At 40.4% G+C, this 27,452-nt stretch overlaps 1 protein-coding gene across 1 annotated transcript in view; it reads right to left on the bottom strand.

Annotated features, from left to right (window-relative positions):
* The window catches only part of Ppat (phosphoribosyl pyrophosphate amidotransferase), a 44,069-nt gene that overhangs the window by 7,118 nt on the left and 9,499 nt on the right, over nt 1-27,452 (bottom strand). Inside the window, exons 2-6 of the mRNA XM_008833297.3 lie at nt 6,041-6,107; nt 5,498-5,704; nt 3,749-3,861; nt 3,500-3,645; nt 2,469-2,541 (exon numbers count right to left, since the gene is read on the bottom strand). Of these exons, the coding sequence (XP_008831519.1) occupies nt 2,469-2,541; nt 3,500-3,645; nt 3,749-3,861; nt 5,498-5,704; nt 6,041-6,107 (606 nt within the window). The remainder of the gene's footprint in view (nt 1-2,468; nt 2,542-3,499; nt 3,646-3,748; nt 3,862-5,497; nt 5,705-6,040; nt 6,108-27,452) is intronic.

Genomic DNA, 27,452 nt, shown 5'->3' with positions numbered 1-27,452 from the left:
GGGGACTTACTCATGCCTTTTTGAGACAGTAGACCAGAAATAAAACAATTCAGGTTTCCTCGGGTGGGTTCTAGGATCACCCAAAGATGTCAGGTGTCTTTTTGACCCCAGCTGTCCTAGAACTCACTATGTAGACCAGGATGGCCTTGAACTCACAGAGATCCACCTGCCTCTGCCTCCCAAGTGCTGGGATTAAAGGCATGCGCCATCATGCCCAGCAATATATACTATTTTTACAAAAACCAGAAAAAAGAGATTTAATAAGATAATCCTTAAAGCCGATGATAGCATCAATTATAAAGTACAGAGTCTCTTTTCATTTAGAGAAAAATGGAATCATTTCATATAAAATTTAGAGATGGTTTTAAAAAGAACAAAGAGAGAAGCTGGGCATGGTGGCACACGCCTGTAGTCTCAGCACCTGGGAGGCAGAGGCAGGTGGATCGCTGTGAGTTCCAGACCAGCCTGGTCTACATAGCAAGTTCCGGGACAGCTGGGGCTACAGTGAGACCTTGTTTCAAAATGACCCTCCCCCCAAAAAAAGAAGAGAGAGAGAAGGGGGGAGGCCCTCCAACAATAATCCCTCTAACTCTGTTCTTAACTTTAGAATTTTACAAACAAGGGACTTATGTCTTATTAACCTTTTGAGAAATAAAGGAGTCCTTGAATATTTCTTCAAGTGTGGCTTGCTGTCCATCTTGACAATGTATCACTCTGTAATTTGTACTATTGCTTTGCTCAGAATAAAGTTACTGCGCTTCTTTTGCAAAGAAAAAAAAAAAGGCGGGGGGAGCTAAAGATGGCTCAGTGGTTAAGAACACTGGCTGCTCTTGTGGACTTGGGTTCAGTTCCCAGCACCCATATGGCAGCCAACAACTATCTATAACTCAGTTCCAAGAAATCCAACCTTTCCTGGCCTCTGCAGGCTTTCCACAACACAGGCACACTTACATACACATGTGGCCAGAATACTCACACACATAAAACTTAAAAAAAAAAAAAGGACCACACTCTGGAGGCAGAGGCAGGGGGATTGCTGTGAGTTCAAGGCCAGCCTGGTCTACCTAGTGAATTCCAGTCCTGCTAAAGATACAGGGAGACATTGTCTCAAAATGAAACAACAAAACTTTTTTAATCAGTGTTTTGCCTGTATGTAAGTACACCATGTGCAAGAAGGGCTGGCAGGGCCCAGAAAAGTATTAGATCCCCTAGACTGGCATTATTGATGGTTGTTAGCCATTGTGTGGGTGCTGGGGAAAAATCCTGGGGTCATCTTCAAAAGCAGTCAGTGCTCTTAAGCACTGAGCCATCTCTCCAGTCCCACTTCAATATTTTATAACATGGCTTAAGGTGCTAGTGATATGGCTCAGCAGGTAATGGCCCTTGCTTCCAAGACTTGAGTTTGATTCCTGGAACACACATGGTAGAAGGAAAAAAACTTGACTCTTGACAAGTTGTCCTCTGACCTCCACATCTGAGTCATAGCACATGAGCCCCAATAACACAAAATAAAAAATAAATGTAAAAAAGCAGATAAAAAAATATTCCTCATCTACCTCCAAGTACTGGGATTATAGATGTGCACCAGTGCAACCGGCTTTTACAGGGGTGCTGGGGTCCTCATGCTTGAGCAGCAGGCACTTGTAGCCAAGCCTAACAACCTCAGTTGGATCCCCAGGGCCTACCTGGTCAAAGGAGAGAACCAACTCCTCCAAGCTGTCCTCTAACCTACACACAGACACCATGGCACACCTCCCTCATACACAAATAAATGTAATTAAATAATAAATAAAATCTCTTGAGCTGGATATTATGTGCAATCCCAGCACCCAAGAGACTGCCACAGGTGCCAGGGCAGCATGGGCTACAGAGTGAGACCTGAAAAGCACAAACACTAAGTTAAAAAAAAAATCAAGTAAATCTTATGGTATTTTGAAAGACAAATGACACTTTCAGAATCGGAGGTAATATAGGGACAACTGCTACATACAATATAACAAAAGCATTTATAATATTTCCCTTCATTAGAAAGGAAGCTATCATAGAAAAATAAAATGTCTAAAAAACAAAACAAAAACCCTGCCTTTTAAAAATTACAATCCTTCTGTTCTCATTTCTTTATCTCTCTCATATTTGCACACAGGGTGCCCAAGCTGATACCAAACTCCTGGGCTCAAGGTTCCCTGAGTCTCCACTATTGGCTTCCTCACTTGGCAATACCAGACAGTTAGATGTGTGCCACCATGCCTAAGAAGTTTTCTGTTCTTTCTCCCTCCCTCGCCTTTTCTGTTGTTGAGACAGTGTCAGTATACAGCGCAAAATAAATTGGCCTTAAACTTATGATCTTCCTGCCTCAGACTTTTGAGTATTATGATTATAGGCATGTGTTATCAAATCTGGCAGAAAAATTCTCATCAATATCATATCAAAAAACTAATAAATAAAATAGTTAATTAGATACAACTTACCTTGCACCAATAGATAAAAAGCTACACGATTCTGATGATACCACCCATCCTTCAGTTTCTGAAGTTTTTTTCTCTGTAAACCACAAGACAATCAATTTAATAAATAGATTCAAGGAATTTTTTTTAAAAAAGAGGCTATGCAGGCCAGTGAGATGTGTCACCCAATAAATATGCTTTCCACCAGGTCTAATGACCTGAGCTCAGTCCCTGAAAACCATATGGTAGAAGGAGAGCAGATTCCTCGACTTGTCCTCTGACCTGCACACATGAAAATCTAAAAAAGAGGCTATTTCACCAGAATAGCTAAACATCAAATGAATAAAAAGTTATCAGGAATTTTTTTTTAATTTTTTATTTTATTTTTTACTTTTTAAATTTTACATGTATGCATGTATTTGCCTGCATATAGGTAAGTGCACCCATGCCATGCAACACCTGCGGAGGTCAGAAGAGGCTGCTGGATCCCCTGGGACTGGAGTTACAGACAGTTGTTAGCTGCCATGTGGGTGCTGGGATTCAAACCCGGGTCTTCTGCAAGAACAACTAGTGTTCTTAACCGCCGAGCCATCTCTCCAGCCCCAAGTTACTATAAAAGCAGGTGATTCTACATAACTTAAGTCAAAGACAAAACATATAATCCAAGATACTTCCCATTATTATATCATGGTTTGAAGAAGATAGTTGATAAATCAAAAAGAAAAATCACTACAGAAATAAAAAGGTTAGAAATGGATAGGAACTGGTAATTCAGACAGGAAGAAATAGGAACTGGAGTTACAGATGATGGTTGTAAGCTGCCACATGGATGTTAGGAACTGAACAGGATCCTCTGCCAAGAGCAGCCAATGCTCTTAACTGTTAAGCCATCTCTCTAGTCCCACCCGTCTCTTATCATCAATAAGGTTCTTATACCCAATGTTTCAGGGTTCATCAGAGAAAAAAGGGGGCGGGGGAACTTTAAGACTTGCCAATACAAAGACAATGACTTTGAAAAGCATTAGGAAAACCAAATTCCCTCTGAAGCTCATTACCTTTGTCACGTATATCAGAAACTGGAATAAGGCGACCAATGCATAGAGGACGATTTCCATAAGGATCCCGTACTGCATAAATAACATCCCTGTGCATTATAAGCAGAGAGTATGCTGTGGGTGCCTCCTTCATTAAGTTTTTAATCCTGGAATTAAATAACTGAATGAAATGACTTCTGTTACAAATATATGCAAGGTAAAACTTTCATTACCAGAGCTGAAGTACAGTCCAGTTGTACAAATAATTACCTTGCTACCCAATCTGGAGTGTCATCTTGTTCCTGAGGAGGAGTATATGCCAGCAACTGGGTAATCATCTCACTGTCAGAGCTTGTGGAAAGACCAATGCCATGCCGCAGAAGCTACACAGGAGAAGAAAGTTTCATCATTTGAGGAGAAGACGCTCCATCTCTCATCCAACAGCACTCTACAGAAACTCAGTTACAAAACCCCTGCATCCCACTCAAGGTATGTGTATACTAATGGTAGGGGACTACTGCTGGGAGCAATGGGAAGCCTCCGCTGGTAAGCAAGGGGAAATAAGCAAAACTGAAGTCTGAGAACATGCAGACCTGCAAAAGGCCTTGACTGCAGGCCTTTCCTATCCTTGATACTCTTGGCAAACAGGACACATTCCTGTAGGACTAGCACACTCCTCTGGTGACCTCAGAGTTTGCTAGTGGCATAAATGGAGAACTAGACTCACTGACATTGACAGAAGACAAGGTTCAACTGTACTAAATAGCAAATGCAGAAGATATAATAAACATTGTACTCTATGATGATCATGATGTTCTGAATAAGACTGACCACGACAGGTGCATACCATAGGCATGTACAGAATATTTTAAGTGAACACTAAAAAGCATTTTCAATACACAGCTACATGTACAGAGTTAAGTCTAGCATCTGGATAAGGGGTTATGTCTAGAAACAATGAGATAGTCTAGAACTGAATTCTTGGTGACTATTTCTAAGTAGTAAACTTCTAATAATTCATTTCATATTTAGAGTTTTCTGAGTGTCTAAACTTTTAAAATGAACCATTTAATTTCTCATTTGCAGAGAGAAATGTGTATTATAGTTGGTATAATGCTAATGCCCATGAAGAAGACATGGCAAAGCACTAGGAAACCCCTGAAGGTACAACTGAAAACAGAAAGTGTTGAAAACACAGGAAGCATTGAAGCCTGGGTTCCAGATATGTTAAACCACCAATTCACTACCATTCAACTTCTGTAACTGCTTATCATATGTGACATGTCAGTGCTAAAAATGCTAAACAGAAAGTGTGCACATACCTGGAGGTTCCTAGACAGGGTGTTTAGAAGACATTAAAGCCCCCATGCCTCCTCTTCCCACAAACCCTATGTTAACCATCTCTCCCCCTGACTGGTATGTCTCCCTCATGTCTTTTAAATAAGCCTAAACATGAGCCACTGCTTTACCAAATGACTGAAATCAAGGAGATGCAGGAACTCAATTTATAGTCAGGACATCCTTAGTGCCGGAGGCCTAGGTTTGTGGTGAGGGACAGTGATACAATAAAGAGTTCTTAACCTATGAGAGCTAACCTAAAGGAAAAACTGAACTACAGGACACCTAGTTGGTAACTTCTCAAAAACCAGTAGAATTAAGAAAACTCGATTTAATCACAGAAATAAGCTATGTTGAGTTTGAACATAGATAAAAGAGGCTAGGCTTTTCCTCTTACACAAACCTTGAACATAGGAAGTTGTAAGGGTAGTGACAGTAATTTCTATGTGTAACTGATAACAACCATAAATCAACATTCCAAACTGAAATGCTAAAGCATCACTTCACTGCTTCAAATCACACGGGGAGAACAAGAATCTACAATTAGAGCAAGCACTGCAGGCAATTCTGATGCAATTGCTCACTGTACTTAGGTAATAGCAATAATCAGAAAATGCCTTGTCAAGATCTTCAGCATTTCATTAGCTATTACAATTAAGAAACAAGCACTTAAAAACTTACCTTTTTCCTTAATCGAGCTGCATTTACCAGTTCGCCATTATGTGCCACAGCTATTTTCCCATGAAGCGTTTCAACAACAAACGGCTGGCAATTTTCTAATTCGCACTTTCCTGTAGTGGCATACCTCGTATGTCCAATTCCAAGATTTGAAACATATAATTTCTTCAAATTGTCTTCAGTAAAAACATGGTTTACAAGACCCATTCCCTTGAGAAGGTAAAGTAAAAGTGCATTTTTAATTACCACATGTAAGAATAGATGTACGAAGCAATAAAACGTCAAATATAAACTAAAATTGGCATGTAGAAAAATCAAGACCTTAACATAATCTAAGTAGATGACCTCCTGGCTTGAATGAGCCTGCCTTACTGGCAAAGAAATACATAACTAATTTGACAAATATGAGAGTGGAAATTTGGACATGGATTTATCCACATGCAATTTATCTAAATGCAAATTGATTCAGACCTGCCTCAATATATAAAGACCAGCTGCCAACTGTTATCTCTAACACCATCAACATTTTTTAACGTTCATGCTTACCTTATGAACTTTGAATGTGGGCACAGAGTTCCCATCGCTGGTCACAATACCAGCACTCTCCTGACCCCTGTGAATATATAAAGATATCATCTGTTAGCCGGGCGTGGTGGCGCACGCCTGTAGTCCCTGCACTTGGGAGGCAGAGGCAGGCGGATCTCTGTGAGCTCAAGGCCAGCCTAGTCTATGTAGTGAGTTCCAGGACAGCTTGGGCTATAGGGAGACCCTGTCTCAAAAAGACACACACACACAAAATCATCTGTTAAATCAGTCCAATTGATAAGCATTCTAAAATTTTTGTTTACTTTAGAAAAAATTTTTTTCTTGTTAATTTTTATTTTATGTGTATAAGTGTTCTGCCTGCATCTAAGCACATCACAGGCCAGAAGAGGAAGTCTGATCCCTTGGAAATGGAGTTACAGATGATTGTTAGACACCATGTGGGTGCTGGAAACTGAAGCCAGGTCCTCTGCAAAAGCAGCCAGTGCTCTTAAGTGCTGAGCCATCTCTCCAGCCCCAATAAGCTTCTTGAAGAACTTTATCAAGCATGTTGATCTCAAAAAAATCCATAAGCTGAGTCTGACAACGTACTAAATGCTATAAATGCTGGAAACATTCTACTGATGGTAACGAGATGACAGTGCCACTTTGTTCTAACTGACATAGCCAATGGGGCTTGGAAGACAGCTCAGTGGTTAAGAGTGCTTGCTGTGCCAGCACAAGGACCTGAGTTCAGAGCCCCAGCACCCACGAAGAAAAAGCTTGGTCTGACCATGCTCACCTCTAACCCCAGCTGGGGGCGGAGGGTGAGAGTGTGAGGGCACACAACAGGAAGACCGGTGTGGTTTGCTGGCTAGCCAGCCAGCTTAGCCAAGAAATGGTGAGCTCCAGGTTCAGACAAAGACCTTGTCTCAAGGGAATAAGGAAGTGAGAGATGACGGCAATGTCCTCTGTCCTCAATGCACCTGCACAGACACACGTGCATGTGCACACACACAGATATACAAAACATACACACCCAAAATACTAACAATGTAAAAATCTAAAAAACTTGAAATTTTATTGTATTTCTAATGTACTAAATGCCAAACTGAAATTGCGTATGTGTAATACTATATTAGATATCGCCTATGAGACTAAATGAATTTGCCTTAGCATTTATTTAGTGAAATGGTCTTCTAATACACTTTTGGTTAAGCCACAAATTATCTAAAAAAAAAAGAAACACATCAAAATAGTTCTCATTCCCTTTTGTCTCAAGGGTAATTTTTCCCTAAAGCCAAAATGGGTAAGAGTAGCAATCATTTAGGTCCAGTCTTTTCTAACCATAAAGCCCATTTATTTGGCAGTTCTTCAAGTTTCTCCGTCACGCAGCTTGAACCAGTTAAACTACATCTTTTCAAGCTCTTAGGAGCTCACTGACATCCGGACATCTGGTTTCCTAGGAAACAAAACCTGGGCTAGAAATAGTGAATCATTTCCGGGTCACTTTCAGTTTGGAGAATGGAGCCAGGAAGTACTGGACTGAGGAGAAGGGTAAAGCTTTACAAGTGTCTGGGTGGAAAGAAATAGACGAAAACAACTTTATGGACTTTATGGAACATCAAGCACCAAGCACTAAAGGACTATTTATTTACATTGCTAAAAGGCTGTGGTAACTAGGAGTAAGCATCGATGCAAAGAGAACCAGGCAAAGTATAAAAATCTCACATATAAACAGAGAACACATGCCCACAACTCTAAGCTCTAAGACTATGAAGTTCTTCCATGATTTTGATGCGATCGTGAAGTAGAAACCTGCCACACAATAGAGGAGGATGCAAACAGCAGGTACCTAGCAACCCTGAGCTCAAATAGTGCCCCACAGATCACTGACAGGAAAAAGAAAAAAATGGCATTCTTTTGTTTTTCATTTGGGTTATAATTTTAGAGGACTTCTTACCACTTCTTACACGCAAAATAAAGAAAAAGGATGTAAGATGGCACTACCTCCATAGCAGCAGTGACTGATGTGGTATTGAAATATAGATCAGGCCTGAAAGATTTTAGGATTTAATTTTAATTTTGTACCCTTTGCAAAAAAGGGTGGGGGGTACAACAAAATTTCTGTTCAGCTACTGTTTTACCCATAGCTCCAAAAAGAATTCTCTCTGCAATTTTAATATTCTCATTTTCTTAGACATATCATGAAGCCCCTAAGAATTAGGATTCTTCCAGGAAATCCAATGCAAGAGCCCCAATGCCAGAGGCACCCATCATACCGGACAAAGATGATCTACATATGCTTATTTCATTGCTTTTCTTTGCTATAAACTGTGTCACTGCTGCAAGCAAGGTGACAGAATGAGAATTTCTCCTCAACTTTGGTCAAAACTATAAATAAGCTCATTTTTTCATTTCTTTGTACACTGTGTCAATGCACACCTTTTAAAAAATTTAGAAAGATTGATTAATTTCTACTTTATGTATATGAGTATACATGCACCATGTGCATTGCCTGGTGGGTGCTGGAAATGGAGTTACAGACCATTGTTAGCTGCCATGTGGCTATGTGGGTGGTGGGAACTGAACCTAGGTCATCTGTAAGAACAGCAAGTGCACTTAACCAATGAGACATCTCTGCAGCCCCATTTTTGTTTTTTTTGAGACAGGGTCTCCCTATGTAGCCCTGGCTAGCCTGAAACTTACTATATAGACCAGGTTGACCTCAAACTAGAATAGATGCACCTGCCTCTGACTTCCTGAGTGCTGGTTAATGTGGACAAGTGTTTAGATGCAGAGTTGGGCTCTACAGCTAGGGCACCAATAACAGAACTTGGTGGACCAGAAAGTATAGTATCTGGTGGCATCTCTGGATGTGATGCTTCCAGAATTTTGCTATGAAATTTCCTTCCTTTCCCTTTTAGCTAGTGTCAACAGCCTTTTCCCACCTATGGCATTTAAAAAATTTTAAAAGAAAAAAAAAATCTCTCTCTCTCTCACACACACACACAAACACACACACACACACACACAGGGTCATAATAGTGCATTACACACAACTCCTTGCTTCTTTCCTTCCCTCGCTTTTTTTCTATCTTTCTTCCTTTTTCCTTTTGCAGTGCTAGGAACTGAACTCAGGGCCTTGCACATTTAGGCAAGATGTCTACTAATGAACTATATTCTCCGACACTAAAACTGATCATTTTACGTCTAATTACTAGCAGCATACAACTTTTTTCTATAGACTGACATCTATGAAAGACTACTTATGTCGGCTGAAATCTTCATATTCTCATAATTGAAATCAGTCTGGACCATATTCCCATAGGGGCCAAGATTCCACTCATTTGTCTCTTCTTGCTTTATAGAAATGCATCATGAACAGTAAGAATTTTAGCTTAAAATATCTAGGGCAAAGGTGTCTGTGGACAACTTTACAACCGATATTACAAATGACAAGTTTAAATATTTTAATTTTTTATTTTATGTTTATGAATGTATTGCTTGCAATGCACCCAAAGGTCAGAAGAGGGTGTCAGATCCCCTGGAACTGGAGTTGGGGATGACTGTTAGCCACCATGTGGGTGCTGGGAATCAAACCCAGGTCCTCTGCCAGAGCAGACAGTGCTCCTTAACCACTGAGCCTTCTCTCCAGCCCACAAATGACCAATTTAGAGAAAAGGAATTTCCCAAAGAAGTTAAGAAAAGCTTTTCTTTTTCCCACTGACAGTTTGCTCCAGGTCCTTTTCTGTGAATATAAAACTAGGCCTCAAACCAGATAAAAAAAAATGCAATTCATATTAATTCATAGTAAATCATATTAACTCCACAAGCACAATCAGTTCAGAATGTTCAAACTGGAAAGTTAAGACTGGTTTCTAAATTTAAGAAAAATGGATAGATTTTTTTTTTCTAGGCAGAAATTCAGGATTAATGCTTTCCCCCTCTTTTATCAATATATACTGAAAAATATTTTTAAAATCACATGATCTCTTTAATAAAAGTCAGGTTTCCTAGAAATAGTGGCTCTCTAAGTTCCAACCTGTATTCATTAAATCACATAAGAAAAAGTCAGGACTAAACTTATACATAATAATAAATATGGTAACTGACATTCTAGAGGTCAAACAAATTTACATCTGAAAGCAAATAATACAAAACACTTAATAAGGTCACGTACAGTTTTAATCACTCATTTCAATATAAACAGCTTCTTTGCTACCAATCAATCTCTCTCTTTTGTTTTTTGTTTTTGGTCTTTTTAAGACAGTCTCCCTATAGCCTAGTGGGCCTGGAACTCACAGGGATCTGCCTGCCTCCGCCTGGTATTAAAGGCCTGTGCCACCACACCCAGCCCACTTCCAATCTCTTATTGCAGCTAGCTAATTTCTAAATCATAATAGAAAAGCTTATTTGTACTTCAAAGAAAAACTACTAAAAGCATTTACAAAATAAAGACACTAAATATACCACAAAATAAAAGTAAGTGCTATGTGCTATTTTTTGATTTATGATTCACTTATAGATACTGGTGTCGGAACTCTATTAAATTTGAACATAAAATCTGTAAAGAACATACAATATAGCTATTAAAATAACCAATACGACATCAAGTAGTATCATTAACATAAAACTAATTGCAAAACTATCTTTAGAACCTAACATGAAGACACCAGGGTATATTAAAGGATTCATAATTAAGTAGACACTGCCTAGGCACAGAGCATTATAAAATTTCCAATTCTTTTTGGCATGCCCTCTGCAATGTTGCTACCTACCTCCATCGTCCTTTTTTGTTCTCTTTCTTTTTCTTTTTTTAAAAGACAGTGTCTTAGGGGCTGTAGGTAGAGATGGCTCAGTGGTTAAAAGCACTGTCTACTCTTGCAGAGCATTTGGGTTTGAATCCCAGCAACTACATGGTGGCTAAAAACCTTCAGTAATTCCAGTTTCAGGGAGTCTGACGCTCTCTTATGACCTCCACAGGTACTGCATGACACAGGCACACATAAAAGTAATACAAAATATACACATAAAAATAGTATTTTTTAAAAAAGACAGTGTCTCTCTATGAAGTATGTCTGTGGACATGGAGTAATTCATGCTGTTCAAATATAATTTGGTCTTTCTCTACTTTTCTCAAGGAGTAAGCACTGATTTTCATGTGTGGCTCTCCACTCTTTAAAAGAAATTTTTACTTATTTTTATTTTATGTGCATAAGTAGTTTGCCTGCATATCTGTAAGTGCCCTCTGCGTGCAATATCTGCAGAGACCAGGCGTTGTATCCTCTGGAACTAATATTACTGACAGCTAGCTGCCATGTGAGTGCTGGGAACTAAACCCAGGTCCTCTGTAAGAGCAGCCAGTGCTCTTAACTGCTCTTAACTCTCCAGCCACTAGCTTCTCTACTCTCAAGCAGTCTTGGTTCAAGCCTGACTGCACACTTAGTATCACAATCTGGGGGACTGAGGGGTGCAAGGAGGCACCAGGGCCATCAGTTTTTTAATGCTCCTCCAGAGAGTCAAATATATGACTAATGGCACAATGTGACAAAGAAAAGAAGAAATTGCTGACATTGCTCCTAAACAATTACCACCAGCCATTTTCTAATGAAATCCTACTGCTTTCCACAAGTGTATACTCTAAAGTTGTATGTTGAAATTGTTATGTTCACCCTATATGCTGACACACAGCTCACATCAGAAACAATGTGAAACAGAAAGAGCTGATACACACAAAAACACCACAGTGCTGAGCATGGTGTGTGATGCCTGCTCTCATTCCCAGCACTTGGGAGGCAGAGGCAGGAGGATTATGATTTGCAGTATTACCTAGGCAACACAGTAAAATTGTCTCAAAAACACAAAAGTAATCTTAAAAAAAAAAAGAGGAGGGAAAAGATGATCAAAAGGTGACAAAACACAGCTGTATTAAAGCCCATCACTGCTACAGATTCAAGTTTATACTTCAGCAGAAAAATTAAGCTATTACTTGCTAGTCCATCTCCTATGGAGAAAAATACTTTAATAATAATACTGTGTCCAATTATTTATCTTGTCTGATGCATGCAATCCACACATCTTCTTCCCTCTCTAGCTGATGTAGGCATCTGTACATCAATAACAGAGGCCCCTAGCAATTAGACTTTTCTGATTCCAATGGTAGCAAATGAAGGAGGAAAACACTAGACTATACCAAAAGTCTGGGTTCTGGTAGCAATCGGGTCAGACAAAACCATACAACAACTAGAGGCAATAGTAAGAAATAAAAGACTATTTGAACAAACTGAAGCCAAGCTTTAGGAAACTGGTACAGAGACTGGAAGCAAGGCAGAACAAAGCATAAAAATCTAAAACACGAATACAAGAACCACTCAAGAGCGAGGCATGACTAGAAGTATGAAATTCTTCACTTACTTGAATGCTATTCTGGGAAAGAAAATGGAAAAAATCACAAACAAGAATCCCAACACAACACGCAAATACAGAAATGGAAGCGCACCAGACAGGAAGGTGAAGAAAAGTACTCCTGATATGTTATATTACAGTGCTATTCTGTTGCATAAAATCAATACAGTCCAAGTTACATAGGTTCCATTAAAGGACATACTGTTTTATATTATTATTGTGTGCATATGACGAGGCGCGTGTGGGGCAAGGGTCACAGCATATATATGGAGTTAAGTCCTTCCTTCCACCTTTTCGTGGGCTCCCACGAATGAACTAAGGTTACCAGGCCTACTCAGCAAGTGCACTTTTACCACTGAGCCCCTTAAATGCTATTTAATAAGCTAGTTGCTAAATCATCAGGAAACAGATTTAATGCATATTTGATTTCCAGGATATAAAAAAAGCACAAAATTATACAAAAGGAAGAATAAAATAGAATTTTCAGAATGAAGTTTAAAATAGATTAATTTTAAAAAATCTAATGTACAATCTTAGATCATAGAAGTTAAGGCAAGTTATACCAATTGTGGGAAAACAGTAAACATAAAAATGGCAGTGAACAAATCCTTAAAAATGTCTTAGAGATAGGTAAGTCCTGTGAAACATTGAAAAGCTCTTCAAATTAATCTTTTTTTAAACTTTTTAAGAATATATTTTATTATTATTTTATGTGTATGAGTGTATTGCCTACATGCATGTAAGTACACCTGTGCCATGCAATGCTCACAGAGGTCAGAAGAGGGTGTCAGATCCCCTGGAACTGGAGTTTTGGACAGTTGTTAACAGCCATGTGGGTGCTGGGGATCAAATCCAGGTCCTCTGCAAGAGCAGTCAGTGCCCTTAACCACCAACCATCTATCTAGACCCTCTTCAAATTAAATTTAACCCATAAAGCCATGGTAATTTGAAATGAACAGAATGAGATCTGGACAAGGAGTCAGGAAATACAAGTTCTAACTCAGTTTCTGTGGAACCCTGAAGCAACCAAGTGCTTAGACTTTTGCCTAAAAGGTGAGGGTTGGGCTGTACTATCCACATTCCTAAAGATTTTATGTAGTTTAAATGACAGAGTGTGAGTGTGTGTCAAGAAGACATAGGGAATAGCAATTTAGACTGGGCAATAGTGGTGAAAATTCTCAGTGAAGAAAAAAATTGGTATATTAGATATTTTTACAGCTACCTCCATTGAAATTAAAGTGTGAGATGTCTACAGATAAAGTTGCCCAAGAGCAGTGCATGATATGTCACTGCTAGAGGTGTAGCTGGAGATAAGTCATGTCACAAAACCTAGAGATTTACATGTGATCAATACCTACAGTGACCTAATGCAAACTGATGCTTAAGGTAAGGAATCTAAACTACAGAAAAGCAAGGAATCACATACAGTGTCAGGTGCACTGACAAGGGGAGGATAGTACCATGGACTTTAAACAATATTCTGAAAGGGAATAAAAACAAATACTATGTATCTCCTGTGCTCCTATAGTTACTGCTGGAGAGGTCACTGATGATGACTCAGTAAATAATACATCAGAAGACATAGTTTCAACTGTAAAACAAAGCCCTGACATAGGCAAAGTAATATTTTCATATGCTGAAGTCTTAACTCCCCATCTTATGTTATTTGTGGAGTTAGCCTTTGGGGAACAATTGGGTTTAGATTAGGTCATTAGAGAGAAGACCTTCGTGGTGGGTTTTACATAAGATGCTACAGAAAAACACATTTTTAATGCAAATAACACGTAGATGTTTTCACATGCATCTCTAATCTCTATATATCTGATTTCTAGTCACAGTCAGTTACCTTCTGGGATCCTTGGCACCTGAGCATGGATATAGATTCATTAGGTAGATTTCAATGGTAATGTTTTTCATATTTGCTAATTAACATGAAGCAAATTTTTATGCTTCTTTCTAAAATAATTCTTTTTTTATTTATTGATTTTTTTATATTTCATACAGAACATCCCAAACAATCTTATTCATCTATACACACACATGCCAAATGGTACCCTCCCATAGCCCCCCCTCAACTGGAGCCCATATACTCTGTCATCCCTTTTACTGTCCACTGTGTTGTCAGTGTATATATGGCAATTTTTATTCTTGAAATCTTATGAAATGTTCTGGAGCTAATAGCATGAGCACTCCTAGACACTTGTTGCAAATGCAGTTCTTAGGCCTCACCCATAACTACTAAACCAGAACACTGGGTATGCCTTAGCACTTTCGAACATGACCTATAGGTGGTTCTAATGGTACTCAAGCTGGAGACTTGCTGCTTCTAGTTAACATCATGCCCTGCTATAATTTGCTACTGTACATAGTATCCTATGTCCAGCTCTTTAATGCCATTACAACTGGCATATATCATGAAATGAACTGCTTTTGGGTTTTTTTATTTTTACAAAAACTTTATTGAGAATTTCATACATGCATATAAGGTGTTTTGATCAAATCCATGCCCACTCCCTCCCCTCCAACATTCCCCCGTCTGAAGAGGTAATTCTAAAATCTTTTAAGGATTAGATACAAGCTCCCAAATTCTTTTGACATTTTTGGCCTTTGGAACAGAGTACATTGCTAAGAGGCCCAAGGACATTTTGACTTTTAGCCAAGAAACTGGCTACATTTCTTTGGGGTCTTTTTACCCTAACTGTGTAGCCAAGTCCTACCTCCTCTACTTATCACGCCATCCTCTGAAGGGGTTACCCAAATTGCCAATAGGAAACAGGGATGCAGACTGCTCTGGCTTCTTCCATGCTGAACAGGAATGCAGGGTGAGGCAAGTGGAGTACCCCTTCAGTGGGTCTAAAAGACTCCCAAATTGCATAACTCTTATCTCTAAGGGGAGAAGAAAGTCCTTGAATCATGAATGGGAGATGTGAAGGACAAGTAAAGGCAAGAGTAATTAGCATTACAAGTTCTAGACAGGGAACTAGAAAAAAGTCAGAACAGGGCAATTTTCAAATGTTCATATGAGAGTCCATTGGAGTTTCTTAACAAGGGCTTCCAAAAGCATCCCTCTATTGGGTTCTTCCTCACTGGTTAAAACCTCATTCAATTTTATGTCTTATAGGGTTTATACTGAGTACAATAATGCATAACTGTATTAATCCAACACCGTGAATCTAAAAATTACAGCCAATTTTGAAAGAGATGCAGCTTTGCTCTGGAAACTGTTATTGACTATGTCAATGCTGTTGTAATGAAATGCTTCTACTAATGTGGTTAGTAAATAAATTTTAAAAAAGAAATAAAGAAAATAAATAAATGTTAAGTATACAATGATTATGCATTATATACACGTATCAAATTATCACATGTACTCAATGAGGATGTACGATTATGTGCCAATTAATTTTTTAATAAATAAAGCAACAGTTGGTAAAAAAAAAAAAAGCCACAATACCTAAGATAAAACAGTATGTGAAATGATGTTGTGTAACATTCATATTTACAAAACACATGAATGAAAGGGGGGAATCAAGAATCACCTTTCTCTATGATTGCTTTTAAAGTGTGGCAGCAATAGCATCACGTGAGAACTCATTTAACACATAAATTATAGGTATCCAGCATCAGAAACTCTGGAACTGGAGTCCAGCAATGTTTGCACAAATCCTCTGAGTGATTCTGATGCATTTAAGTCTGAGATCCACTGCCTGATGGTACAGGACACTAAGAGGGTGAAAGTGAGGAGGGTTTCAGTTTTCTATTTGAGTTTACCTCTTCTGTTCAAACTACTGGCCTTTGGTAGAAAGCGTCATACAGCCCTGGAAAGTATAAAGGCCAATGATGATTTTAACTACATAATGGAATTTGGCAAGTCTTTCTTCTCTGGTTTATCAAATTGGACAAACTCTGTGTTCTACAGAGTTTTGCAGGTACCACGGCAATGGGCCTTTGTTATTAGTGGTTTTCTTTTTCTTTCTTCCTTTCTTTTTTTTTTTTTTGTAAAAATGAAGGCTTTTGGAGCTGGTTGTTCAGTGGTAGAATATTTGTCTGATTTAATTTTGTAATCAGACATAACTGCTTCTTATTAACTCTGAAAAATGTTCAAGAAACAGATACCCGAAAAGTATTCCCTCCCCTGCTATTGTTCTGGTGATTTTATTTTCCCCGCTTTCTAATTTTTTTTTTCATTTTCTAAGTGTAAATTATAAACTTCTCTTTCTTATTGGAGCTAGGACTGTAGGGAATCACTCCTTCCACCTCCCATTCCTCCCCACAACTGTCAATAACAAGATCTGTTCCTGAGTTCAAACTCCTGGACATTTTCCTCTAGCAGATTAGAATCTGTTCAGCACCTACTGAGAGACCTGAGTGACTCCATCTTGGATAAAACCTCCATGGGACTGACCCAGCCCTGAGCCCTGTTCTAGGACAAACCACAAAAAAAAAAAAAAGTATACTTGGAACAGATAGCGAACAACTCCCCTGCCAATGGCCAATTAACCAGGGACAGGAAAGTACTAAAAGTCTAGATGTCTTTTCAGATTTCCTGAAGCCAGCTGTTTATGATTTGACACTGGGCTGCAACCAATCAGATGCTTGCCAGGCTGGAGACCCCCTACCCCGCTACTTGCTGAACTTGCTGAACTAAACCTATAAAAACCTCTGTCTCCCAAAGCAAGAGGTCTCACATCTGAGATCTGCTGGGTCACTGACAGAGTGGGCCCAAGCTTAAGCTTGTAACAATTAAAAAAACCCTTGTGTGTTTGCATCGGTTGGCTCCTTGGTGGTCTTTGGAGTCTCGCGAACTGGGCATAACATATTGGGGGCTCGTCCGGGATCCCCAAGGACCCCCCCCCCCAGGACCCCCGAACCGGAGGGTTCCTGGCCGGCCGGTAAGTGTCTGTTTGTTTCTAGTTGTGCTTGTCTGTGTCTGTCCTAGCTTTTGTTCTGAGCCTCAAGGCAAACTTGTGAGCAGTGTGGTCAGGAGTGGTTGGAGCGGACGCGCTGGATGACCGTGACCACAGAGGTCTGGAAGACATTCCAGACCCCGGCAGAGGGGATGGAGGGCCCTGGACTCTGTTGATTTATGTGAAAGGACAAGGCGGGTTTGCTCCTGTGGTGTGACAGTTCACTGCTGTCCTACTTTCAGTTTTTCTTCTGTATGAGCGGGGGAATTTGCTACTTGGCCTTCTGCATGTCTTTCTGGCTCTCTGTCTTGTCCTTGGTTGTCTATTTCTCTGTGACTGAGACGGACACAATGGGACACACTCCTTCTACACCCCTGGACCTGGTTCTTGCACATTTCAGAGAGGTTAAGACTAGAGCCCATAACCTCTCTGTTGTTGTCAGGAAGGATAAACTAACTACTTTCTGCAGGCCTGAATGGCCCCCTTTCAACATGGGATGGTCCTTGGAAGGGACCTTGATCCCACTGTCATTAACGCAGTTGAGAAAATTATTCTTCAAGCACGTGTGGGACACTTGGATCAAATATCATACATAGTGGTCTGGGGAGATTTAGTTAATAACCCCCCTCCTTGGGTCAAGTCTTTTCTTCCTTTATAGAAAACTGAGGTGCTGACAGCTGCAGAATGACCCAGAAAGCACCTAGGCCTGAAACCAAACCATCAATACCATCACTGTACCCTGTCTTACACGGCAGCACAGAGATGATCTAGTTTTTCCTCCCCCTCCTTATCCACCTCCTCCACAGGAGGTACCCCTCAGGAACCACAACCCCTGGTACCAGATTCTTCACAGGCACAGGGGGGACCGGCTCAGGGGAATTGGAGTAGAAGGGCAGCAACACCGGAGGGTCCAGACTCTACTGTTCTACTCCTCAGAGTCGCCGGCCCCGCAGATGAGGCTGGCAACCAGCCCCCATCACTATTGGCCATTTGCCACTAGTGACCTTTATTTACAACTGGAGAACCCAGAATGCTCCCTTTCCTGAAAATCCTAAGGATCTAATTAATTTATTAGAAACTGTCTTATTCACACACTGACCCACTTGGGATGATTGTCATTGATTATTACAGGTCCTCTTTACCACAGAGGAAAGGGAACGTATCCAAACAGAAGCCAGGAAATTAATTCCTAGCAATACTGGTGTCCCTACTACTGACCCGACACTGACTGATGCTGCCTATCCACTGACCCAACCTGATTGGGACTATAATACTGCAGAAAGTAAGGGGAGGCTTCTGGTTTACTGCCAGGCTCTGTTGGCAGGTCTCAAAGCGGCTGCTTGTAGGCCAACTAATTTGGCAAAGGTATACGATATTAATCAGGAACTAAATGAAAGCCCAGCTGCATTCTTGAAGCGAATAATGGATGCCTTCCGCACGTACACTCCATTAGACCCGGAGGCCAAAGATAATATAGCGGCAGTGGCCATGGCTTTTGTTAACCAGTCGGCTCTGGATATAAAGAAAAAGCTCCAAAAACTAGAGAGAATGGGTGAAAAGAGCTTAAGGGATTTAATAACCGTGGCCAAGAAAGTACAATAATAGGGATAGTGCAGAGGAAAAACAGATAAAGGCAGAAAGGAGGCAGAAGAAGGACCTGGCAAGGATCCTGCTGGCTGCCACTGTGGATCCAGAGGACCGGCGGAGGCGTCTGAGACAGACAGTGTCAGGGAAAGGAGTCTCCTGCAGTATGTGGATGACCTGCTTGTGGCGGCAGGCAGCCAAGAGGCTTGCATGGACGGCACAGAACGCCTGTTGCAGATGTTGGGAAGCCTGGGCTATCGGGCCTCTGCTAAAAAGGCCCAACTATACAAACAACAGGTCCAATACTTGGGCTATATACTCAAAGAAGGACTACTGGTAAAAGATGCTGACAAACTGACTTACTTTGGGCCAGAACGTGACCATACATGCAATTGAAGGAGTTTTAAAGCAGCCCCTGGAAAGATGGCTAAGTAACGCCCGTATAACTCATTATCAGGCATTACTTCTTAATCCTGCTAGAATCACCTTCCAGATACCAGCTGCCCTGAATCCAGCCACACTCTTGCTGGACCCAAACTTGGATGCCCCCCTGCATGACTGTGCCGGAATCCTGGCCTATGTCCACGGTATCAATCAGATTTGAGAGATACCCCGTTATCTGATGCTGAAGTAACCTGGTTCACTGACGGGAACATCTTTGTCCAGGATGGCAAGAGGTATGCAAGGGCAGCTGTAGTATCATTAACCGGCATCATTTAGGCAGAGCCTCTGCCCATTGGCACTTCAGCCCAAAAGGCTGAACTTATTGCCCTAACTAAGGCACTGGTATTGGGAAAGGATAAAAAGCTTAATGTGTATACGGAGAGCTGATATGCCTTTGCTACCACACATGTTCATGGGGCAATATATCAGGAACGGGGCTTATTAACAGCAGAGAGAAAGACTGTCAAAAATAAAGAAGAAATCCTAACACTGCTGAAGGCTCTCTGGCTGCCAAAGAAATTAGCAATTATCCACTGCCCAGGTCATCAAAAAGGGGACGATCGGATTTCCCAAGGAAACAATCGAGCGGATCAGGAGGCTAAACAAGCTGCCCTCCAAATTAACCCAATCTTGGTCACCACACTAATTGACCCAGGTGACCCAAACCTCCCTGAAAAGCCCAAACACACCAGGGAGGATCTGAAATGGATAAAGGGACTGCCGAGGACCCAAGGCCTGGAAGGATGGTGGAAGTCAGCAGAAGGGAAGCTGATCCTCCTGGAAAAATTAGGAAAACAAATGTTGGCAAAAATACACTGTTTTTCCCACATGGGCATCAATAGGATGCAGGACTTAATTCGACGTGCCAAAGTAAAAATCAAGGAGGCTAATTTAAAGATTAAAGACATTGTCAATGGTTGTAAAGCTTGCCAACTCACTAATGAGGTGCCAAATATTAGAAACTCAGGAATCAGACTTCGAGGGAGAAAACCTGGAGACTATTGGGAAACGGATTTCACTGAGGTAAAACCTGTCAGGTACAGATGTCGTTATTTGCTAGTCTTTGTAGATACTTTTTCAGGATGGACTGAAGCCTTCCCTACTAAACATGAAATGGCTCAAATGGTGGCAAAAAAACTGTTGGAAGACATCCTCCCCAGGTACGGCTTTCCACAGATGATAGGGTCAGGTAATGGACCGGCTTTTGTGTCCAAGGTAAGTCAGTCTGGCCACAGTTCTGGGGATTGATTTGAAACTACATTGTGCTTATAGACCCCAGAGTTCAGGACAGGTAGAGAGAATGAATAGAACTCTGAAAGAGACCTTAACTAAACAGACCTTAGAGACTGGTGGTGACTGGGTGACTCTCCTTCCGTTCGCACTCTACCGAGTATGTAACTCCCCTTACCAGATAGGATTAACCCCCTCTGAGATTATGTTTGGAGTGCCCCCTCCCATTATTCCTAACCTCCAGGCAGAGAAGATTATTGAATTTAAAGATCGGAACCTGTTGGACAACCTCAGGGAAATCCAATGGTCCCATAAACATGTATGGCCTATACTACATGCTCTTTATGAGACAGGACCTCCTCCAGAACATCATCGATACCGACCTGGTGACTGGGTCTATATTAAGAGGCACTGACAAGGATCATTAGAGCCATGGTGGAAGGGGCCCTATGTCATCCTACTGACCACCCCCACAGCCCTCAAAGTGGATGGTGTAGCATCGTGGATCCACCCCACACATGTACGGCCAGCTGACCCATTCGCCATAGAGGACTGCGCACCCCCAGCTTCAGGATGGAGAGTTTCAAAGGACCCCAACAATCCGCTCAAGCTAAAGCTCATCCAATTTTCAAACTGTTGACTGTATATACTCTGTTCCCCATGATAGCTGCTCCTGCTCCGGGAAGCCCACATCAATCTATAAATCTGACTTGGGTCCTCCAAAATGTGATAGGAGGGCCTGGAACTCCACAATACAAGTCCCAGAGAAACAGGTGTGAAAAGGATATCACTACTTACTGTGCTCGCTGGGGCTGTGAAACAACGGGACACATATGGACCACCCAGGGAGGAGATCTTATTAATATAACGTGGGAGCAACCAATACCCACTATCAGTCCCTCCAGAGTCTGGGTGATGAAGAACATGAGATGAGGGAGTGCCCATAATTGGGGCCCCAAGGTACTAGTCAGAGGGGTGGATAAAACCTCCATGGGACTAACCCAGCCCTGAACCCTGTTCCAGGAAAAACCACAAAAAAAGTGTACTTGGAACAGATAGAGAACAACTCCCCCACCAATGCTCAATTAACCAGGGACAGGAAAGTATAAAAGTCCAGATATTTCCTCCGATTTCTTGAAGGCAGCAGTTTATGGTTTGGCACTGGGCTGCAACCAATCAGATGCTTGCCAGGCTGGAGACCCCCTACCCCCCCTACTTGCTGAACTTGCTGAAATAATCCTATAAAAACCCCTGTCTCCCAAAGCAAGGGGTCTCACATCTGAGATCTGCTGGGTCGGTGACAGAGTGGGCCCAAGCTTAAGCCTGTAACACTAAAAAACCCTTGTGTGTTTGCATCGGTCGGCTCCTTGGTGGTCTTTGGGGTCTCGTGAACTGGGCACAACACTACATTCTTACATTCTTCAAGCACAGCTAGTGTCGGGAATCACGGTGCAGTTGCCTTGCTCAGAGAATACAATCAGCAGAGGACCCAGGAAAGTAACACATAAGCACCAATTTGACTCTACTCAGGGAAGAAAAATTAGCTAATTCTAACAAATTATTACTTAAAAACACAAGACTGATGTAAGGTGAGAAACCAATCAATCACTCATAAGTACCACGAACCCTCCCAGGCTACTCATGTTACACTAAACAAAATGGAACAGCCCATGAAAATTTAACTATTTCTCTGGATCTGGATTAATGAATTTGCTAGACAATGGTATCATCTATGTATCTCTTGTAAAGAAACAAAATGGTCTTAATTCATCTCCAGTATCAGCTTCGATTTATAAGCTGGAATATCTTAGCATCTTGTATTCTTGCAAAAGGCTCTGCTATCTAATAAAGTCATAGGTGAATTCTAACTTGGAGAGGTGGAATCGGGCATAGTTAACTAAGTTCTAAATGAGTAAAATAAATTCTGTTAGGCGCTCACTCTGATCGTCAACTTAAAAAAGAAACAAGTAAACAACCACATTGTTCGTATGAGAATAACCCTAAAACTTTTGGCTGTACTAAAATGTCATGCTGATATTAAAAATTTCTCTTTCCTCATAATCAACAAAAATCAGCACTGAGATGGTCAGCAGAGAGGCACGGAAGGGTCTACTGGGCTATCTCAGAAGGTGTGACAGGAGTCAGGCTTTCTGCACTCCATTACTTTAATACAGCAAAAGTTGAAAATAAGCTTCTTTAAACAGGATATACTTGAATATTTTTGTATATTTTGCAAGCAACCAAGATAGATTAGTGGTGAAATTACTGCATTAATAATACTTGAGTCTTATGAAACACAATTGTTACTGAGAACCTTTCTACCCCAATAGGTGATCCAGAGAAAGAATAAATTTACTGCTAAATTTTCAGAAAACCCAAGGATTATAAATGCTAAAAATGGGAACTCAGGCAGGGTATGGTAGCACACACCTTTAATCCCAGCAATCAGGAGGCAGAGCCCAAGTAGATCTTGGGTCTAAATGTAAATACAGACCACCTGTAGTGACAAAATCAAGAGTTTTAAAATGCTTACTCTTTACAATATTTTATAATCTTTTAAGAAACTGGAATAAAGACAATTTTGGGGACCTCAATCCCTGTATTCCTAGCAAAGTTTCAAAAAACCCTAGGCATTTCCAAAAATAAACATTCAGGAAGCTACACCAGGGGGCTCCAAACAGCTTCATGATGGAGGCTAATCATCAGAAAGACCTTGTGACTAAAAAGAATCCAGGGAAGGTAGTAGTGCATTAGTTCAATATGTGGATAATAATTGAGTCAATCATGCTAATTAAAACGATGCCCTAATTGTAACCCATGTACACATAGGTAATACCAACTGAACTCAGTAGGAGACTACACACACACACACACACACACACACACACACACACACACAAGAGGTCATGAATTCAAAAGGGGGAAGGAGTAGGACACGGGGAGGAGTTAGTTGGAAGGGGAAAGGAAGGGTGGAAATGATAATAAACAGTGTACTCATATTTAAATTAAAAAATCCCTACTATGCTTGAAAGTACCAGATTGGTGACACATCTTGATTCCACTCAGAAAGCACACGAAAGTCAATGCAGCACTTTTCTTGGCTCCTTTGTAGCTTCCCACAGGTCCCGGTGTGTGGGCTCTACACTCAACCTGCCTTCACTTTCCCTCCCTATTCTATTCTCAGACCACAACAGAAACGTTTTTCAGACAATTTATATGTCATTCAAATTCATCCCATTACAGTATATAATTCTGTGGCTTTTCACATGTTCAGAGGAACACCAATCACCATTGTCTAATTTTAGTACATTCTGACCATCCCCCAAAGAAACCCTGCATCCATTAGCAGACAGTTAACTGCCTAAAGGATCCTCTACAGTCCCTGGCAACCACTACAGATTTGGCTGTTCTGGAAATGTCATATAAATAGTAGCCAATAATATGAGGCCTTTTATGCCTGGCTTTTACTTAGCATCATGTTTTCAAGTTTCATTCATGCTGTAGCAACATCAGTATTTCAACTTCCTTTTGTGTTTAAATAATTTTATTTTATGGGTATATTCTATTTTCTTTGTTTGACAGCTATTTGAGTGGTTTCCATGTTTTGGCTGTATTGTTTGGAAGTATTGTTGCTATGGTACAAGTGTTTTCGACTGAAATTATACATAATGCAGAATAAACTTCTTATCCATTTCTAACTGCAGTCAGTGGCACTGGTACATTCGCTGCCATACAAGTCTTTCCACTCTACCTCTAGAACCTTTTCAACTCAAACTCAAGACTTCCGTACCATTAAGGAGTAACTCCCATTCTCCTTTCTCCTGCCCTGTGGTAACTGTTCTACTTTCTGTTTTTATCAATTTGTGTACTCATGCAGGCAGAATCACACAATTATTTATCCCTTGGAAGATAATGTCTTCCAGGTTCATCTATGTCACAGCTCAAATCTGCATATTTCACTTAGCTATTTAGTCTTCAGTGATCATTTTGGTTCTTTCTGCCTTTTGGCTATTTTGAATAAAGGTGCTATGAACAAGGCTTTACAAATATCTGAATTCCTGCTTTCAATTCTTTTGGGCATACAAAAGTAAAATTGCTGGGTCAGGTGGTAATTTGTTTAACTGGAGGCAGAAGGGGCAGAACTGCTATGCTTTTTTTCAAGGAAGTGCCTGTCTTTACATGAACCTGTTTTCTATTCTTTGGAGATCATCTACATGGGAACGCAACTGCTTGATTAGAAGGTATCAAAGTTTAACCTTTAGGGAACTGTCTGAACCATTTTACTGTTCACTAATAATTAATTTTTTTGTCTTTTTCAGACAGTGTCTCCCTGTAGCACCAGTTGGCCTTGAACTTGCTATGTAGACCAGGATGACTTTGATCTCACAGAGATCTGCCTGCCTCTGTCTCCCTAGTGCTGGGATTAAAGGCATGTACCACCACACCCAATTGTTTTGTTTTTTTGGGACCAGGCCTAGATCCACCTAGATCCACCTGCCTCTGCCTCCCCAAGACTGGGATTAAAGACAATTGAAACCAGGCCTGACTAAAGGTTTATTTATTTTTATGTGTATGAGTGTTTGCCTGCATGCACATATGTACACATGGTGCCTGGTACCTGCAAGGCCAGAAGCTATCAGATCCCCTGGGAACTGGAAGAACAGATAACTGTGGCCATTAAGTGTGTGCTGGAACCAAACCCAGGCCCTCTACAAGAGAAGTGCTTTTAACTGTTGAGTCATCTCTCCAATATTTAAGAGATTTTTAAATTTAAGTTTTCCAGCAATGGGAAAAGATAGCTACTTTCCTCAAAGTCTATGCTAACACTCTACTATACTAGTATATTTAATTTTGGCACAGTAATCAGATACAGCTGATCATTACTTACTACAATGTATTTGCAAGAGGAAAATCAGCACTTGAGGGATTTTCAGGGTCATTTACAGACATGAAGGAAAGCAGTAAAGAAATCCTGACACACATTCCCAGCTGAAGTCAAATAAAGCAACACCTTGCCTTTATTTTAGCTCTCATGGTGTAAACATGAGTTCCTTTGGGGGAGACTAGAGGGATGGCTCGGTAGTTAAAAAGCACTAGCTGCTCTTCCAGAGGGCCTGGATTCATTTCTTAGCACCCACGTGGTGAACAACAACCTTCTATAACTCCAATTCCAGGGGACTGATGCCCTCTTCCGACCTCCAAGGACATTGCATGACACTGGTACACTTACAAACATGCAGGCAAAACACTCATACACATAAAAGAAGAACAAATTATTTGAAAAAAAAAAAAAAAAGGCTTCCTTCCAGATCTGGTCTGAAGCACTACCACACTCTGAAGTTTGACATACCATTTCATGAAGCTTAATACTGAATACTTCAAGATTCTGAAGGAGGCAAATCCAACACATTTATTTAAAATTTTTAAGTTTAAGATGGCAATTTTTCTTAGTCCCAAGGTTACATTTTGCAGAACAGATTTCATCTCTGTTAGAACCTCAGAGTAGAAGGTTCAGTGTAATTAACTGCAAGAACAGATTTGAGTTTTATCAACACTAAACTGCTACTCAGTTTTCTAACAGAGGAAGACACTGTGAGTGCTGCCTCAGAAGATGTAGGCCACCCACAGCACTTCAGTTATCACTAGGGTAGGTTCAGGGACTAGGCTGTTGAATTTTAAGTGTTCTTTTGATATTTACAGTCTAATATATGTCAGCTTAAGTATATTCCAGCAGTAGTCAGAGCCTAGATTTCTGCTGTACTGCATTACCCCACATGCTTTCTTATACCTAAATTAGCAGGGAATATGGCAGTAGAAAAATGTGTATTCCTACCTCTTACTAAATTAGTAAATAACACAACTTTCTAATTTAACAAAAATCTAATGAACAGAATGTACTGACAGAAAGCAGCTATATCAGGGTGCAGTCTGCCTTATTTTTAGATTGAATATGAATATATCATACTGACATTGTTAATTTTTGGTGATTTATGCCAATCCAGGTGCTTTAAATGCATGATATTCAAAATAAGAATTACTTACAAGTCTGCATAATTGTAAAAGTTATGATTCATAGGCAATCACATTTCCTTAGAAGATACCAAAAGTCATATACACACTATAACAATGAATGACCCAGAGGCTAGAAAACACTGGTCAGAAAATGGGGTCAGAACATTGATACACATTTGATCTGATGTAAAAATTAAGCAAATGCTTTGAAGTAACCAATAAGAAACAAATACTTGAGGAAATTGCCAGAAGACTAATACAATTTGAGAAGAGATTGAAAACAATGTTGTATTAAATATGAAAATTTTAAATATGAATACAGAACTTTAAAAAGGAAAAATGATAATCATCAAAGTCAGATTTTATGGAGAAATTGACTGTCTCCTAAGAAGATGAATTTCTTGGAACTGACAAATGGAAACATGGTAAGCTTAGAAGTGATGCAAAAATATTACAAATTTTCCTCTTTGTAGGCTGCAGAGTACTTATGCCTGATTAGGGGAATACCCATTTCAAACCTCTGCCTCCTAAGACTCAGGGATCATTTCAGAAGAGGTGAAGGAGGTGGATTACCACAAGGAAACCATTTTCCAGACAGCTGATCAGTTACTCTTGTGCACTCAGCAATAGTGACAGCATGTAAAGCCTCATGCAAGCTCAAAGCAGACAAAATCCCAGCACAAACATGGGGAAATAAGGCTCTCAACCCAACCTAAGGAACTTTTGGCAACTGATGGCTGCTGGGAGACAGTGTCTTACAGATTGGGACTCTTGGTGGGTCCAATGGATGGACCTATACTGAAGGACATTTAGGGACACAAATCAGGTTCTATATGCTGTTTTATATATAT

This window comes from Nannospalax galili, unplaced genomic scaffold (assembly GCF_000622305.1).
Source record: "Nannospalax galili isolate Female #2095 unplaced genomic scaffold, S.galili_v1.0 scaffold433, whole genome shotgun sequence".
NCBI lineage: Eukaryota > Metazoa > Chordata > Mammalia > Rodentia > Spalacidae > Nannospalax > Nannospalax galili.
The sequence above is the reverse complement of the archived record's forward strand: the minus strand, read 5'-3'. Positions and strand labels throughout refer to the sequence as shown.